Raw genomic sequence first — 19,467 nt, forward strand, 5'->3', positions numbered from 1 at the left:
ACAGCAGAGAGCTCAGGCGCCGGTCACAGCAGGGACACACAGAGCGGGGACACGGAGCCGATGCCGGAGCATCGCTGTATAGAAGAGGAGCTGCCGGGGGCGTCGGAAGGTGAGGGCACGGCAGGGACAGCAGAGAGCTCAGGCGCCGGTCACAGCAGGGACACACAGAGCGGGGACACGGAGCCGATGCCGGAGCATCGCTGTATAGAAGAGGAGCTGCCGGGGGCGTCGGAAGGTGAGGGCACGGCAGGGACAGCAGAGAGCTCAGGCGCCGGTCACAGCAGGGACACACAGAGCGCGGACACGGAGCCGATGCCGGAGCATCGCTGTATAGAAGAGGAGCTGCCGGGGGCGTGGGAAGGTGAGGGCACGGCAGGGACAGCAGAGAGCTCAGGCGCTGGTCACAGCAGGGACACGGAGCCGATGCCGGAGCATCGCTGTATAGAAGAGGAGCTGCCGGGGGCGTCAGAAGGTGAGGGCACGGCAGGGACACACAGAGCGGGGACACGGAGCCCATGCCGGAGCATCGCTGTATAGAAGAGGAGCTGCCGGGGGCGTCAGAAGGTGAAGGCGCGGCAGGGACAGCAGAGAGCTCAGGCGCCGGTCACAGCAGGGACACACAGAGCGGGGACACGGAGCCGATGCCGGAGCATCGCTGTATAGAAGAGGAGCTGCCGGGGGCGTCGGAAGGTGAGGGCACGGTTTGTTTTCTTGACTCGAGTATAAGCCGAGGTGAGGTTTTTTCAACACATTTTTTGTACTGAAAAACTTGGCTTATACTCGAGTATGTACGGTAACTGCTGTAAATAATTTGGGTGTTATAAAGGGGGATATTTGTGGGGAGTTTCTAATAAATATGACTTTTAAAACACCTATAAAAATGAATCGCCCTCTAAGGTAACTGATGCAGAAGTTTCCCTGACAATGTGGATAATTGCAGTTTGATTTGTAAGACTCTTAATGTACTAATAAAACATAAAGGAGACATATGGTAAATGTTAGTCATTATTTTCGGTGGTTCTGTTTCATGGACATCGCAAATATTTAAACATTTTTTAATAACTTCACCTAAATTTAATTGTAGCCACATTGTAAGGCCGCCCCTTACTTCAACCCTTTCAGGAAGACTAATGACGTGATGGTAAGGAGGCTGCCTTACCGTGTAGCTAAGAGGCAATGTTTTCCTGATCTTATTAAGGAAGTGGAGCTCCTAGTGGAGCATCAATGGCTCTAAATACCTGCAAGGCGACATTAATTGGCAAAGTCTTTGTAAGGAGACTATAGTGACACGTGGCAAATGAGCCGAATCCTTCAATGGATAAAGAACATCACTCATTTTATATTGCTGAAAGTTTGGTTTATTTAAAGAAATAAACATAAGTTACTTTAACACTGAAGAGTTACAAGGTCTACAGCAGAAGATCTCGTCTCTCCTACTATTTTATTCTTCTTTTCTACTACAAATTGCGACATATTGTGGTAACCCAAGAAACATACACTGAGGTTATATGCCCAATACATGCAGTCATTGAGTACATGCACAAGCTTTGCCACCCACATGCTTATGTGCAGCGTAACTGTCTCTCTGGGTGAAGCACATGCCACACGTGGAACATATGAAAGGCTTCTCGTCTACATGAAGTTTCTGATGGGCGACATACGTGGCCTTCTGGGTGAAGCATTTCCCGCACTCCGTGCACTTAAAGGGCTTTTCCTCTGCGTGAATTAACTGATGTCTGACCAAATAGACCTTAGCACTAAAGCATTTACCGCATTCAGAACAGCCGAAGGGCTTCTCCCCGGTGTGGATCCTCTGGTGGACAACACAACTTGCCTTCTGAGTAAAACACTTGCCGCAGTGAGAACACACAAATGGCTTTTCCCCGGTATGAACTCTTTGATGGGCCACAAAACTGGCTTTCTGTGTGAAGCACTTCCCGCACTCGGGGCATTTGAATGGTTTCTCATCGGTGTGGATTCTCTGATGTGCATTGTAACTTGCCTTCTGGGTGAAACACTTGCCGCATTGTGGACACTTGAAGGGTTTGACGTCCGTGTGAATGAGCTGGTGCCTGACCAGATAAACCTTAGAGCTAAACCGTTTGCCGCACTGACTGCACTCGAATGGTTTCTCCCCCGTGTGAATCCGCTGATGCACAATACAACTCGCCTTCTGGGTAAAACATTTCCCACAGTGACTGCACACAAAGGGTTTCTCTCCTGTGTGGATTCTCCGGTGCGCCACGTAACCTGCTTTCTGCGTGAACCGCTTGCCACATTCTGAACACTCAAAAGGCTTCTGTCCCGTATGGATAATCTGGTGTCGGACCAGGTAGATTTTAGATGTAAAACACTTCCCGCATTCTGTACAGACAAACGGCTTCTGGTCTGTGTGGATTCTCCGATGGACAATGAGGTTTGAGGCACTAGTGAAGCACTTTCCACAATGAGAACAGGTAAAGGGTTTTTCCCCTGTGTGTGTTCTCTGATGTGAGACATAGCTAGCTTTCTGCGTAAAACATTTCCCGCACACAGAGCAGGCGTAGGGCTTCTCCCCCGTATGAATCCTTTGATGTATGATACGGTTTGCCGCATTAGTAAAGCATTTGCCACAGTCCGAGCACGGAAAAGGTTTCTCTCCTGTGTGTGTTCTCTGATGCTCATCGAAGCTCTTCTTTAGTCGGAAACACTTACCGCAAGATGAACACTCGAAGGGCCTCTCACCTGTATGGATCCTTTGATGTACCACACAACTCGCCTTCTGAGTAAAACACTTCCCACACTGGGTGCACACGAACGGCTTCTCCCCTGTGTGTATGCGTTCGTGGGCGAGGTAGCTAGCTTTTTGTGAGAAGCACTTACCACACTGAGCACACACAAAAGGCTTCTCTCCCGTGTGGATTCTCTGGTGGGTTATATAACTGGCTTTTTGTGAAAAACATTTGCCACATTCAGTGCACACAAAGGGCTTCTCCCCAGTGTGAATTCTCTGATGTGCCACATAATTTGCTTTCTGGACAAAGCACTTGCCGCATTCATCACACCTGAAAGGTTTCTCATCTGCATGAATCCGCACGTGTGCCATGTAACCGGCTTTTTGAGAGAATCGCTTGCCACACTGTGTACACTGAAAAGGCTTTTCTCCTCGGTGGATTAACTGATGGCGCACAAGGTAGATTTTAGAACTGAAGCACTTTCCACACTCCAAACACTCAAAGGGCTTCTCGCCTGTGTGAATTCTCTGATGCACAATGCAGCTCGCTTTCTGGGCAAAGCACTTGCCACACTGGGAACATACAAACGGTTTCTCACCTGTGTGAATTCTCTGGTGCACGAGACAAGTTGCCTTTTGGGCGAAACATTTTCCGCAATGCAAACAAACAAATGGTTTCTCCCCGGTGTGGATCCGCTCGTGCGCTAGGTAGCTTGCCTTTTGCGTGAAACACTTTCCGCACAGCGTGCACATAAATGGCTTCTCGCCCGTGTGAATTCTCTGGTGCGTCAGGTAACTGGCTTTCTGAGTGAAGCACTTACCACAAAGGGCACATATGAAAGGCTTTTCTCCGGTGTGTACCCGCTGATGGGCGATATAACTTGCCTTCTGGGTAAAGCATTTGCCACACTCTTTACACTTAAAGGGCTTCTCTTCAGTGTGTATCCTTTGATGGGCATTGTAGCTGGCTTTCTGACTGAAGCATTTCCCACAGTCGAAACAAGCAAAGGGCTTCTCTCCGGTGTGGGTCATTCTGTGCCGCACTAAATAGATCTTGGAGCTGAAACACTTTCCGCAGTCAGAACACTGGAATGGTTTCTCCCCGGTGTGAATCCGCTGGTGCACAATGCAACTTGCCTTCTGAGAAAAGCACTTGCCGCAGTGAGAACAGATAAAGGGCTTTTCGCCTGTGTGGATCCTACGATGCGCCAGGTAAGTGGCCTTCTGGGTGAAGCATTTCCCACACTGAGAACAGGCAAATGGCTTCTCCCCGGTGTGGACCATGCGGTGTCTCATCAGATAGACCTTGGAACTGAAGCATTTGCCACACTCAAAGCAAACGTAGGGCTTCTCTCCCGTGTGGATTCTCTGGTGAACTATGCAGCTGGCTTTCTGTGTAAAGCGTTTGCCGCAATGAAAGCACACAAATGGCTTCTCGCCTGTGTGTATCCTTTGATGTGCTAGGTAACTAGATTTTTGGGTAAAACATTTTCCGCAGTGAGAACACACAAAGGGTTTCTCCCCAGTGTGGATCCTCTGGTGCACTAAACGGTTACCGGCACTGCTGAAACATTTTCCGCAGTCCGGGCATGGAAATGGCTTATCGATTTCATGGATCCTCATGTGTCTATCAAGGTAGAGGCCAGACATGAAACACTTTCCACATTCAGGACATACATAGGGCTTTGTGTCTGTGTGAGTTTTCCGATGCAGGACGAGATCTGAGGCACTTAGAAACGATTTCCCGCATTCGGCACAGGAGAAGTTGCTCTCGCCGCGGTGGACTCTCTGATGTTTGATGAAGCCCAGCTTAGAAGTATAGAGGTTTCCACACACCGGACACACAAACTGCTTCTGGTTTTTACAAAATCCCTCGGGGTCAAAGAGATCCGAGTCGTAAGTCAAGGTCTTAGCGGCGTCGTAACAAGTGAATACGTTGGCTTTGTGAAAGAGGTCAGAGCTCAATACGGGTCGGTTACGAGGTTTCTCTTCTTGGTCGCGTCTTTGGTTGTAACGAGTTGCAGAATAATTGGTCCATGGACTGAACTCACGCGGAGGCAGATTTATAGGATGGAATCCGTTCTGTTCCTCTGACTTTATCCTTATAGAGACGATTGAGGCTTTGCTTCGGGTGATCCTGGTGGGATACTCTTCTGGAACCATGGAGGATTCTGTGGACCAGTCCAGTAGTGATATGGATCGGATCTCAGGAACGGTTTCAATGACGACGTCGTCTGCTGAAAGAATAAAAAGACAGATATTGAAATCTATTCTATAGAGAGTTTCTACTGCACCCCATGCAAAATTTTAACTTATTTAACCCCTTCCTGCCAGTTCCCTTTTTCGCTTTTGCGTTTCTATTTTTCATTCCCCGTCTTTTATTTTTCTGTCTATGGAGCTTTCTAAGGGCTTATTTTCTGCATAACAAATTAAACTTCCTAGTGACAATACTTAATGGTCCGTGCCATGTACTGGAAAGCGTGAAATTGACCTTGTGGGCTCATGCCCCTGATATACAGAGAAACCTGGGGTCGGGGCATGACGTCAGCTGGCTATTGTTTAACGTGATTTTACATGAAAAACGCTTTTTTATATGTGTTTGTTCGGTCTCGTACAGACACCAGGACATCGTCACTCCCTGGTGATAATGAAAAATTAAAAAGGGAACCTGTCACCAGGGACTTCATTTTCACTAAAGACATTACAGCTGCAGTGCTTTCTGCTTTCTTTAAGCATTTGCATTACAATATAATTGTGTGTTATAACTTACTTGGCTTCCTCAGAATCCTCTGTGTAGCCCCAGGGGTTGGGCAACATGTGACTTGTCTGTGCTGCAGACTCCTCAGCTCTGGGCCACCACCTTTGTGCTTCTATACAGCTCCTCCTCCTGCTCCTTCACAGAGCTCACAGCCTGGTGAGTGGATATCAGTGTGGAAGGGAGGAGCTGTACGGGAGCACAAAGGTGGGGGCTGAGAGCCGAGGAGTGAGAAGGACACACGAGTCACGTGTTGTTTTTTTGTAATGCATGTCAACCAAAGCCAAGAGGATTTTGTCACGGAGCAAGGCCTAACACACAATTATATTGTAATCCAAATGCCTAGAGAAGGCAGATGTGCACTGCAGGTGTCATGGGCTTCTGTAACCTGTCTGTAGTGAAAATGGTGACAAATTCCTTTTATACCTGGCGAACAAAAAACATTTCTTAGATTTGTCATATTCAGACACTAATAACTTTTTCATACTTGGGCATAAGGAGCATGTAAGGTGTCATTGTTCACAGAACTTGGTGACATTTTTATTGCTGCCATTGTTTGGAGCTTACAACCCTTTGGTAACTTATTATTTACATTTTTATGAATTTCAAAATGGTGAAAATATGGCATTTTCATTTGGGTGCTATTTTTCACGGGAATAACCGTTTTTATATTGTAAGAGATTGGAACTTTTGGGACACAGCAATACCTAACATGTTTATGAGTTTTTTGTTTACCTTTTTATCGGTTTTAGGGGGGGGGGGTGATGTAAACTTTTTTTTTTTACTGTATATGTAGATCCCCTCGGGTACTTATACCACATGGTATCTGAAGATCTGTTACAGTGTGCTGCTGAAACAGTAACAGATCTTCATAAATGACAAGCCCTGAGGTCTCATACAGATGGTGGTGATGGATTGTTGCTCCCTGATGATGTCATGGGGAACGACAATCCCAACCAAGATGGCGGTGCCCACTCGCAGACGGAATTTTATGTATAATCAACATTTATTGAGTGGTACAAAGACAAACATAACAAACAAATTCACCCAATGTATCGGTCACGCAGGACCTGATTGAGAGAGCCATGGAAGGTACAGTTCACGTTCAGCAACATTAATGCATAATAAAGACAAGCATCTTAGTGACTGACCAAGAGCCATACGTCGTTAGAGGCAATAGGGTGGGGAGGGGAAAGGAAAGTCCTATGCTTGGCATGGCCACCCAGAGCACCCAGTGCCACCCCAGCAGGGTTCAATGGTATATACACATTATAAGAATACAGTTTTGATCGGCCTCCCATGGGGCCCAGACAGTAATCATTTTGCGTTTCCTGTAGACATTCAACCACCGGGGGGGGCCTCTTCCAGTTTCTTGGTATTACAGTTTGTGCAGACGCCAAAAAGTGGCAAAGCGGATCTTTCTTAACCGAGGAGATGGTGCCCGGCAGAACCGAGAGGAGCACCAGCTGGGGAGAAACCGGAACCGACTTACCGGTGACTGACCTGTAGGTGTCCAATACCGTGGTCCAGAAAGGTTGGAGCACAGAACAGCTCCACCAAATGTGCAGGATCGAGCCCACCTCCGCCCCGCACCTCCAAAAAGTCTCCGGGACCTCTGGGTATATCCTATTGAGCATGAGGGGACACCTGTACCAGTAGGGCAGTGGTTTGTAACTTTTCTCTTGTGCACTGCAGGGCATGGGCATCTTATAGGCGAAAAGGAATGACTTTTCCCAATCGTTGTAACAGACAAGTCAGATTCCCACGCTCCCACAGGCTGAGAAATCTCATTCATCTTCCTTAAGAGTGCCAGGAATAACCGAAAACTGGGCTGCAGGTCTATTTTACAGACAAAGGCCCCTGCAGAGGATTTTGCAGCTCATTCTATTCTGGGATCAGCTAATTTGTCTCTTATGATGGTCACTTACTTGTACATTTATCTTGTAAAGGCTCCTTCTCTGCCGGCTCACCAGGGCTCTTCACATATGGTTCCTCTCCTTGCTCAATAACAGAAACAATGAGAGGCTTCACGTGGTCCAAACCTACAAATATATACATATAGTTTAAAATGAGTTGTTTCTAAGCCCAAAATTATGCAAAAATGTCAGATTAATTCTGGAATATAACTTGCAACTAGTCAATATGAGAAGCAGGTATACTCTGAATACTGTGCCTTTACCTATTAAAACTAAGTCAGAACTTCTATATTTATTTATTGTAGCTCAAGGCAAATTATTTTTTTATTCCCTGTGAAAAATGGATTTTAATAATTTTGGAAGAACAATAAAGATTCATAGCAGGCGCCTTCCAGCTGATCATTGCAGGCATCCAGAGAGATCACCAGAGGTCACAGTGGTGAAGCCGGGTTGACCTTTTGTACCTTTTGGTTTATATACTGTGGGGCCTATTTACTAACGCACTTTTGTCGGATTTTCGAAATTTTCGGGATCTGCGCCGCTGGTACAGGTATTTTGGCGCAGCGGTGCTGGCTTTCATGCGACAGAAATGGAGGGGGGGTGCCATCGGACGATCCAACTGATTCGGACTGAGTGCGGGATTTAATAATCAAATTGTGTTGCAACCAATGCACTTACATGCACCAGGAAGAAGAAGGTTTAGTCATGTTCGACACCCCTCCCCATGCGAAGCTTCTCTTACACCATTAGGATCTAGCCATCTTTCTGTATGCATAGTATTTCCCTGCATAGTCCTTTTATAGATCTTAGTACTGAAAGCCCCATCAGCGAGAAATGTGGTATAAGCCAGTCTCTACAGCGCGGTGTGCTCTGCACCCGGACTGATCCCATTAATAAGGTCATGCAGTGGTTGGGACTCCTGGGATCTAATTTTACCATCTATTGTCTAACTGATTGTGTTAAAGGAAACCTACCACCATGGATCTACCTATTAAGGTAGAACGGGTGGTAGGTGCCTCTATTGTATGTGAGGATAGCCCTTGTGGTAATATGTACATTTCCTTAAGAGGCTACTAGGGTGTGGAGTAGCTGGAGCTAAGGCTAGACGGCGCAGCGACTCTACGTCCCAGTAGATTCTTGTGTTCTGCCCTGACATCTCCAGCGAACAGCTCCTGGTAGCTGCGCGCATTCATCTGCAAACCAGGGCTCTGCGCATGCACAGTAGTTCCGGCTTCAGAGGCGAGACCGCACAGACGGCTGCCTGCATTCTGCGCAGAACCCAGGTTCGCAGACGAGTGCACGCAGTTACCAGGAGCTGCGCGCTGAAGATGTCCGGGTAGGCGGAACGCAAGAGGCTGCTGGGGCGTGGAGTAGTTGTGTCGTGTAGCCTCCGCTCCGGCTCGTCCACGCCCCAGGAGCTTCTTTTGAAAATTTGCATATTACCACAATTAAAGTTTTAGAAAGATACATGGGACGTGAGTCTCTCCTCACGTAAAATAGAGGCACCTACCACCTGATCTACCTTAATAGATAGATCTGTGGTGGTAGGTTCCCTTTAAATCTTTCATTATTATTATGAAATACTTGGTTACAAGTGTTATAAGTCGGGTGTCCTTCGGTCGGGGGCCGCCTGTACAAGTCTACACTACTACTAGATTGTTCTCAGAGACTAATTCTGGGTAGAGTACATGAGAGATCACTGAATACTTTGTTGCACAATTAGGCAGTAATGATAATAGGGCACATGACAGGACTGTGAGAGGTGCCAATGTGCTTGTCCTCCAGGGTGTTGTAACCCAGCAGGTAGAGGTGTGGGAAGAAGGTCACCCACACACACTAGACAGGTCTCTGACAGGCCGGACGGTAGAGCTAATTGCTTGGTCCATTGACAAGAACAAGTAACTCCAGACAGACACAGCCGGCTCCTTCTGGTCTCCTCCTGAACCATTTCCAGCTGTTTTGAAGGTAATTTGGTTTGATGTTCTGCTATTGACAACCAACCACTTGGTGTAGTATGAGCACCCTGGACTGCAATGGACTGAACCGGTATTGTACATTTCCAGGTTTTGGCTAAGACCCGGTGACAGATGATTTGAGTAAAGACGTATCTTGGAGATAACCTCAAACCTTCCTGGATCCAAGAGCCTCTTTTCCGGTGTGCAGATCTCCCAAATGAACTTCTACTTTCTCTATAAAATCACTTTCAGTGTGTTACAAAAGTATCCATTTCCTAATGTTTAAATGAAGGCCATAAAGTTGAATGTATCTTATTGGTATTGTAGGTTATACGGTGGAACTACACAAAGAACTGTTAGGCTTGTGGGACACGTCCCGGGTCAGTGCAGGAATCATGAGACTGTGTGCTGACCAGATATCACAATACTTAGAGGAGAGGACGTGGGTCTCCATACGTAGAAGAGGAACATCTACAAGGACTTGAATGTAACAGGGCCTGGCGCACAGAGGTAGGAACAATCGGAGGGTCATATGTCAAACATGAAGGTTGTTGATGTCTTTTCCGCTGCCTCCAGCCTGGGGTGTCAGTGGAGGTGGATGCTCACGTCTTTGTAGTTAGCAGCAGCGCTATGTCACTTCCATTTATGGCTGATGCAGTGATCCCCGAGATGTTCGGAGCTTTTATGCTTTGCCATATCCCTGAACTATCTGCTGTGCTCCTTGGTTTTCATGATGCTGTTAGTTCACAAATGTTCTCCAATAACCCCATCAGAAAACAGCTGTAGTTATACCAAGAAGAAATACAAATACAGAGGTTTCCTTTCTCCTCATTAGGTGGCATCAATGTATCAATCTACGGCAGAATCCTGGTGTTACTTCCGTCTGAATTGTCACATTGTGGCCGCGAGAACCCAAGAGAAAATTCAGTCTCTGCAGCCAAAAAACTAGAACAAATAACAGCTCGTCCATAGTCCAATCCACAGCTCTAAACTAGTCCAGATACACAATCCAGAATCATTTATCTGGTGCACAATATGAATCAGAGTCTGTGGAGTCTATTCAATCTCCAAAATGATCGCAACCATTTACAAATGATAAAAAGCTCAAGAGATTTTACATTTTTCTAATGCATAAAGAACAAGTTATCTACTGAGGGACATTGTGTGAAATCTTAAAGGGGTTTTCCAGTAATGATGAAAGAAACTCGTCCGCTGTCCTGTTGACATCTCCGTCTGGGCTACAAGTGTTGGTGGTCACTTGTCTGTGGTCACAGTGGTGGCCGTGGTCACAGCAATGATTAATGCTGATGTGACTGATAACAATTTGGGGAACACAGCATTCTTATATTCTTATATTTTCATTATACAATGTTTGGGATATACTGTATATCTTTTTTATAGACTCTTTTCAGACACAAGTTTATGTACTTCATAAACTGCTGATTTTTCATTTTGTCCAACCTCGAAACAATGGGCTGTAATTGTTATTGTAGGTGTGAGAGACAGAGTCTTGTAGTAAAAACTGTAGAAAATATTCTTGCTTAATCAGTTTTATTCAAAATATTCACAGAGGCACATTTACAGGCGGTCCCCTACTTGAGAACACCTGACTTACAGACGACCCCTAGTTACAGACGGACCTCTGGATGTTGGTAATTTATTGTGCTTTAGCCTTAGACTACAATAATCAGCTATAACAGGTATCACAGGCGTCTGTAATGAAGATTTAGTGTTATTCCTGGTTCTTATGACAACCCAACATTTTTAAAATCCAATTGTCACAGACACCAAAAAATTTTGACTGGGGTTACAATAATAAAGTATATGGTTCCAACTTACATACAAACTCAACTTAAGAACAAACCTACAGACCCTATCTTGTATGTAACCCGGGGACTGCCTGTACGAACAACAGGACAAACTGTACTAAATGCAGTGTCCTGTGTGGTGTGCAGGGGGCGCCAGATTCTTGGTTTCTGACGCACATTGGGGGTAATTTACTAAGGGCCCGATTCGCCTTTTCCCGACGTGAAGAAAATGAGGTCTGAGACAGAAGTATTGCTTTTTTTTTTTATCAAATACGTATTTCATTCAATGTAATGCAAATAAATTATAACATGCAAATGTGTTTTTTTTAATTTCTTTATTTTTATTATGTTTTTAGAGAATTAGATAAATACAGACCACATTTTCTGTTACACAATAAGTGATACACAATGAATACTATATGTGGGGCATCATTATATATGCAGAAATAACAGATCTTTAAACAACAGGTCCCTGCCAATTGTTATGGGATTAAGAGATTATATTGGGGTAAGATACAAGTCATGCAATGTGAAGGCAGTGTACATTATATATGTGGTTATTAGGGAACGATTAGTAACATTAGGAGACTTATTTTGTGACAAATTAGAAGTTGTGCTAAATATTATTTAACAGCACACAATGGGGGGTATTTATCATTGGTTTTCCTGGTGTAAAGATGGAACTAAAGTATTGATAGTACAACAGCGAGCAAAGCCAGAGACTTGTACAAAAAAGTCCCATAGAATGTCTCAGTTACTCCAGTCCCCACGCAGGTGTTTGTGGTGGGACTTTTTATTAATTTTAAGACTTTTTTGGGACTTTTTGAAAGAAAGTAGACCATAAGAACATCTAGTTAATGGCCCAAGCCACTTTAACCCCTTAACGACTTGGCCCTTTTTAGTTTTTTCATTTCCATTTTTCACTCCCCACCTTCAAAAATCTCTAACTTTTACTTTTCCACATAAAGATCTCTGTGACAGCTCATTTTCTGCGTAACAAATTACACTTCATAGTGACGGTATTGAATATTCCTGCCATGTACTGGGAAGCGGGAAAAAAATTCCAAATGCAATTAAAATGGTGAAAAAACGCATTTGCACCGTTTTCTTGTGGGCTTGGATTTTACGGATTTCACTGAGCGCCCCAAATGACAGGTCTACTTTATTCTCCGGGTCGGTGCGATGACAGGGATAACACATTTATAGGTTTTATAATGTTTTCTTACATTTACAAAAATTAAAACCTCCTGTACAATTTTTTTTTTTAATTTTGCCAATGGCGCCAATAACTTTTTCATACTTTGGGGCATGGACCTGTGGGTGGTGTCATTTTGTGCGACTTTTGATGGCGTTTTCATTGCTATAATTTTTAGGACTGTACGACCTTTTGATCACTTTTTATAGATTTTATAAATATTTTTCAAAATGGCAAAAAAAGTGCCATTTTCGACCTAGTGTGCTATTTTCCGCTACGGGGTAAAACGCAGTGAAAAACCGTTACTATATTTTGATAGATCGGGAAATTTCGGATGCGGTGACACCTGATGTGTTTAGGATTTTCACTGTTTATTTATATTTATATCAGTTCTAGGGAAAGGGGGGGGGGAGATTAGAATTTTTAGGGTTTTTTACTTTAATTTTTTTTAAACTTTTTTTGAATTTTTACTTTTACTATTTTTAAGACTCCCTAGTGCACTTTAACCCTAAGTAGTCTGATTCATCCCATCATATACTGCCATACTACATTATGGCAGTATATGGGGATTTTACTCCTCATTCATTACAATGTGCTGTAATCAACGGGTTAAAACGAAGAAGCCTCGGGTCTTTGGAAGACCCGTGGCTGTCATGGCGACGGGTTGCTGCTTCTCGATGACGTCACGGGGATCGACGATCCGCGGCAAGATGGTGGCGCCCATGTACCGCCATCTTTTTAAAGCCGCCGGCAGCATTGTCGGAGGAGATTGTCGGGAAAACACCCGCGATCGGTGCTAGCATTGATCGCGGGTGTTACCAGTGAGCCTTTGCTGCAATATGACCGCCAGCCCTCTCCATGCAACGGGACCCAGCGCGCGTCGTACTAGTACGGCGCAAGTCAGGAAGGGTTTAATGATCTAAAAGAAAGCACAGCTCCAAAAGTAGACATAGAACTGACCCAAGGAGACCCTCTAATGATAAATAACCCGCGATGTAGTTTGGGGATAAATAATAGTTGAGAATATTAAAAATGAAAGTAACAACTAAAAGCTAAAATGGCGCCATCTGTTCAGTTGCAGGTATGGTGTGATATAAGTTAAATAAATTTTACAGCACTTTACAGCACTTCCTAGTGGCAGCATTTCATATTTCATGCCGTGTACTGGGAAGCTGGAATGTGATAAAATTGTAGAAAAAAAGATTTTCGTCAATTTCTTCTGGACAAAGTTTTAACGTCTTTCAATGTGCGCTCCGAATGAGGCCTCTTCTTTATTCTTTGGGTTGGTGCGATCGCAGGAATACCAAATTTATGCACGGTAAATTTTGTGTTTAAATAAATTTATTAAAAAAAATTAAAAACTTTTGTAAAAAAAAACAAATGTCTTCATTTGGCCCCATTCTATACCTGAGTGTATGGAGCTGTGTGATGTGTCATTTTTTGCCGGACATGATGATGTTTTCGCTCCTTCAGGGACTGTACAACGTTTTGATCACTTTTTACAAAAAAGTCACAAGGCACCAGAGACCCTTGAGCCCCGAGGCAAGAGAGCAGGTCATTCATTTAAATACAGATATTTTTTTTAAAAAAAAGTAAGGTACAGGAGGGAGTGGGGGGGGGGGAAGGGGTGGGGGGGGTGCAACAGCCTGTGAAGCTGCAGCATGGAGGGGTTCTGGAAACCCCCTTAGGATCCCTTCAGGATGATTAGCGTAATGTTAAAAGTTCATTTTAGAAGGCAGGAGGTCACAGTTAACAAATATAATAAGATACCACAGTCACAGTGCCTGGATCTATAAGCTAGTCTCCCTGGTTGGTCATGATGAATTTTGATGATAGATTTCCTTTAACCCCTTACGTGCTCGTTGGCTGCTGGTGCTTGGAGAGGGTTAATGGGCCGAGCCCTCTCCATAGCTGGTAAGGCTTGGCTGCATATTGCTAGCACTGATCGCGGGTGTTATCCCGTCCATCGCCAGTGGCTTCAAAAAGATGGCGGTGCATGGGCGCCGATAACTTGGTAAAGATTGTTGCTCCCTGTGACGTTAGCGGAGAGAGGGGGGGGGGGATTGATTGGTTGCCATGACAGCCTTGGGTCTTCCGAAGACCCAAGGCTGTCTAGTTTTAACCTATTGATTACAATGTGTGATTCGCACATGGTATTGAAGAGGAGGAAAATTACCATCTCCTGCCATATATGGCAGTATATGGTAGGATCAATCAGACAACCTAGGGTTAAAGTACCCTAGGGGGTTTGAAAAATAGTAAAAATAAAAAGAAATGTAAAAAAAATTATATTAAAAAAACCTAAAAGTTCTAATCCCCCCTTTTCCCTAGAAGTCATATAAATAAACAGTAAAAATCATAAACACATTAGGTATCGACGCGTCCGAAAATGCCCGATCAAAATATAAAAATGGTTTTTCAAGGCATTTAACCCCGTAATGGAAAATATAAAAAAGTTGTTAGAAGATAGCAAAATCCTCCCAAAAATTTTTGTACAGGAGGTTTTAATTTTTATAAATGTAAGAAAACATAAACCTGTATAAGTTTGTTAGCCCCATGATCGTAACGAACCAAGAAATAAAGTAGACCTGTCATTTGTGGCGCACAGGAAAAAATGTAAAATCCAAACCCACAAGAAAACGGTGCAAATGCGGTTTTCAAAAATTTCACTGTATTTGTAATTTTTTTCCAGCTTCCCAGTACACGGCAGGGAATATTCAATACCATCACTATGAAGAGCAATGTGTTACACAGAAAACAAGCCGTCACAGAGCTCTTTACGTGTAAAAATAAAACAAAACAACAAAAAAGGGGCCAGGTCGTTAAGGGGTTAAGCCAAGACCACCAATAATCATCTTATTCAGTCTGGACTATATACAGTCATAAGGAAGAGAAAGTATGTGGGTTATGGGTAATGATGAGGCCTAAAAAATAAAAATAAAAAACCTTTAACGACCAGGCATTTAGAGACTTGGCAGACGCAGCGGTTTAATAGCCAGATCTTTATTTTTTAACCACTTCCCTCCGATGCCCTTTTTCATTTACGTTTCCATTTTTTGCTCCATTTAACTTTCTGCTTTTCCATGTGTGGAGCGAGGGCTTGTTTTCTGCTTACTTCCTAGTGCCAGTATTTAATTTTTCATGCCACGTACTGGGAAGCAGGAAAAAAAAATTCCAGATGCAGTGAGATGGAGGATAAAACTCTTATGCAGCACTTTCCTGCGAGCTCTGTTTTTACAGCTTCAAATAGGTTTTAAAAAAATAAATGTACAAAAGTAAATCTCTTAATTTTTCCATATTCTGCTAATAACTTTTTCATACTTCGGTGCATGAACCTGCGTAAGGGGTTATTTTTTTGCGGGACATGACGTTTTTATTGCTACCATTTTGTACAAATTTTTGATCAATTTTTCTATAAATTTTTTTTTATGTTTTGCAAAATGACAAAAAAAGTGCAGTTTCAGACATTCGGACGCTATTTTGCGTTATGGGGTCCCCCCCCCCCAGGGAATAACTGTTTTTATAGATTGATAGATTTTGGGATGCAGTGATACCTAACATGTTTATGAAAGGGAGGAGATTTGACCTTTCAGGTTTTATTTTTTTAACTGTATTTCTAGACTTTTAGACTCCCTAGGGTACTTTAGCCCTAGGGGGTCTGATCACTTATGCAAGATTATGCAACACTAGAGTATATTATAAATTCACTGGATCTGTAAAAGACCGTCCTGGCAGTAGGCTGCTCTACAGATCCTGCTTTAATTGTCACTGAACCTCGTGTCAGGGTCGTGGTCACTATAGCAACCAGCCGATGCCTACCGAAGACATCAGTGGGCAAAGGGGGCAGGGCGCCAGCTGGATCTAAGATAGTGGTACCCATAAGGCGCTTTCAATTAAGTGTTGACATTGAAGTCAACACCCACGATCGGAGCAGTGTAATGCAGCCAACAGCACATGAACTCACATGTCGTTAAGGGGTTAATATTTATTTCTGGTTTTATTTGGGGTCAAAGTTTAAAAAGGCTTTTTGTTAGCTATAGTAATTTTTTTTTCCCAAATGAACTCAAAATTAATATGAATTCCTTCATGTGCGGCAGTCATTTCAATATTTTATATATATATAGCATTGGGTAATTTTTTACAAATTTTTTGGGAAATATGAATTTGTATTTATATATGATGTCAGTTGGAGGAACAGGAGAAACTATATCGATGCTGAAATACATTGCTGCAGACTCAGTACATGCACCCCCTGTCATCTGAAGATGGGGAATAGGCTACCAAAAACGAAGTTCAATGAAAAAATTAGATACAGGGCCCCTGGCTTGATACCCCAGGCTGAGCTCCTCTAACCCTTATTAGAGACAGAATCATTAGTGGTGATGTAAGATGATTGTCACCATCCTACTAAAACATGGCAGATAACGTAGATACAGATCTAGGACTCTCTTATTGATGCTATACCATTACTGTTTGCTCTATACCAGGTGGCGAACCTATGGCACGGATGCCAGAGGTGGCACTCGCAGCACTCTCTGTGGGCACCCAGGCTATCCCTCCAGCAGAGTTTCCAGACAGGACTCTGGAAACCTCCTCCTGCAGACCCTGGCCACCCAGGTTGTGCAGTTTTTGAAGCTACACATCCTTAGCTGTCTATAACTACAGGAGGAGCAGGGAGGTGCAGACAAGGCTGTGTTATTACTGGAGCTCCTGCTATGGGCCCCGCAATTGTTCCTTTACAGGGGACCCTGGAAGGAATCTACAATGATAATCTGAATTCCTCCTCTTTCTTTCAACTGCAATGGTGTCCTCAGGACCCAGATACAATTAAAAGCAGTGACAAAACAGGTAGAAACATGTTCCTGCTTACATTGCCCAGTTGGCACTTTGCATTTAAATAAGTGGGTTTGGTTGTAATTTGGGCACTTGGTCTAGCCATCACTGCTCTTTACTTATGTATATCGGTATTTGACCTAATGTATATTATGTAATGTATGAAACCTACAAGGTTTATGGCTACATTCACACTGCCATATGGTAGCACAGGGGTGGTGAACCTATGGCACTGGTGCCAGAGGCAGCACTCGGAGCCCTCTCTGTGGGCACCCAGGCCATCGCCCCAGCATGAAGTTCACCAGACAGGACTCAAAGAATCTTCCTACAATGATAGATGAATTTTCCCTCTTCCTTTCAACTGCGTTGGTGTCTTTAGGAGGCTGAACGATTGAAAGTTGTCATTGAACAAGGAGAAATACATTACTGCTTAAATTGCTGCGCTGGCCTTTTGCAATAAATAAGTGGCTTTAGGTTAAAGTTTGGGCACTTGGGCTCTAAAAGGATCGCCATCACTGTCGTAGCACGTCGGGCACACAGTGGCACCAGGGAGAGGAGGATGGGCAGCAGAGCTTCTAACACAGTCTGAAAACTTTTGGAACTTTCACCTAATGATAAATTCCTTGTCGAGTGTAAAAATGAAGTACACCCATACGAGGGTAAGTAGCATGCAGGTGCGGCTATTCTATAATTGTTTATCAGTTAGTGTGACCACTTCTATAATGCAGAAGTTTTGCATTTTACTAAACTGGAGCATTCAGCCACAAGTGAACACAATGCCAAGGACAGTAATAGCTGCTCAGCTCCTGGCACTTTGCAGGTTGCTCATTCTGTCACATTAACTTTTAATTAGTTGCAATACAGAAAGAGCACTTCACTAATGCAATCAACTTGCAGAAAAATGAATATTGTACCAAATTGGTATCAGCTTCTAAAAGGAAAATTACACTAACGCTCTCCCAAAAATCTTAAACTAAATCAATGAATGCGTCAAATAGTTGGCCTGGAGTCGAAGAAATACCATAAACACTAAGGCCGGTTCCACACTTGCGAGTATGATGCGATAAACTCGCATCACAATCGCAACGCATACTGCTCGGATTGCACGGCCCGAACACTGCACACCGGGAGTGGCCTCAGCATGTCAGGTCAGCTGACTCCCGGTGTGCAGTGTTCGGGCCGTGCAATCCGAGCAGTATGCGTTGCGATTGTGATGAGAGTCTGGCTATATACTGCAGGGGCCGCAGGCCATATACCGGGGGTGCAGGGGCTGGCAGGCCATAATCTGGGGGGGCAGGCGCAATGAGCTCACAGACTTTGATCTTTATATGGTTTGAAACTTGGTTACATCCATTTCACTTACAGTTACTTGTACAACTAAAATATAAAGATATGTAACACTTAAGAAAAAAAAACAAAAAAAAAAAAAAGATGCGATGAAAAATGCATTTATTAAAATTTTGTCACAGCAGGTACCACACCAATCTCGCCAAACACGTCGCCACGTCAGTCACACAAAATGGTTGTTGCTTCTTCTTTAAAAGAAAAAAAAAAAAGCGAAAGAGTTTTTGAAAAAAGCCCTTTATTTCAACTAAACCTGGAAAACAAAGTTGAAGAAGGTTGGGTTAACGGGTGAGTATATCTGAGGAGTTACAGGTCTAGCGGAGAGGGGCACCTGCTGAATCCTACTGGACACATACTGTACATACCGAGGAGGGCGCCAAATATCGGCTCACACTTTTAGGATTTACCAGGGGCTTATCAAATCACAAAATATATACAAATAGTCCGAGTCTTCTTGCCTTCTCCTTGTAGATGTCCTCATGACGTGGAAACCTGGATCCTAAAGTAATTGAAATTTCCTGCTTCCTAAAAACTGGCCCTGCATCGGTTAATTTACACCAAAATAAGAAGGGAATATAAATGAAGACACTAACCGGCTATAAAAACCAGTAGCAACGAAACACTCTGTGTGGTCACGAGGGACAATGATGAACATCCATCCATTGTGACATCCCTGTTGTTGGGTCATGCACTTAGATGAATAATGAGAGAAAATCCTACAACCTCAAGAAGGGTCGAGAGAATAATAGAAACAAGAACAATCCGATGCCACAAAGGAGATTTAATAAGTATGTGTCTTACCTAGAGACTGGAGGATCTGATAGTTCTCCACCATCACCTCCCTATAGAGGGTTTTTTCATCATCATTTAAACAGTCCCACTCCTCTTTGGAGAAGTAAATCGCAACATCCTCAAATGCAGAGTGTACCTGGAAAAGGAAAGGTTTCT

The 19,467-nt window shown here is 43.8% G+C and overlaps 1 protein-coding gene across 3 annotated transcripts in view; it reads right to left on the minus strand.

Annotated features, from left to right (window-relative positions):
• Positions 1-1,335: 1,335 nt before the first annotated feature.
• Positions 1,336-19,467, minus strand: part of LOC140106692 (uncharacterized) — a 30,520-nt gene continuing 12,388 nt past the window's right edge. For 2 of the 3 annotated variants that reach the window (XM_072131265.1, XM_072131264.1), the window contains exons 3-5: positions 19,321-19,447; positions 7,397-7,510; positions 1,336-4,950 (exon numbers count right to left, since the gene is read on the minus strand). In XM_072131265.1, coding sequence (XP_071987366.1) covers positions 1,526-4,950; positions 7,397-7,510; positions 19,321-19,447 — 3,666 coding nt within the window. In that variant the 3' untranslated portion in view covers positions 1,336-1,525. The remainder of the gene's footprint in view (positions 4,951-7,396; positions 7,511-19,320; positions 19,448-19,467) is intronic. The other variant, XM_072131266.1, reaches the window with a different exon arrangement.

Source organism: Engystomops pustulosus, chromosome 11 (assembly GCF_040894005.1).
Source record: "Engystomops pustulosus chromosome 11, aEngPut4.maternal, whole genome shotgun sequence".
In the NCBI taxonomy this organism is placed as follows: domain Eukaryota; kingdom Metazoa; phylum Chordata; class Amphibia; order Anura; family Leptodactylidae; genus Engystomops; species Engystomops pustulosus.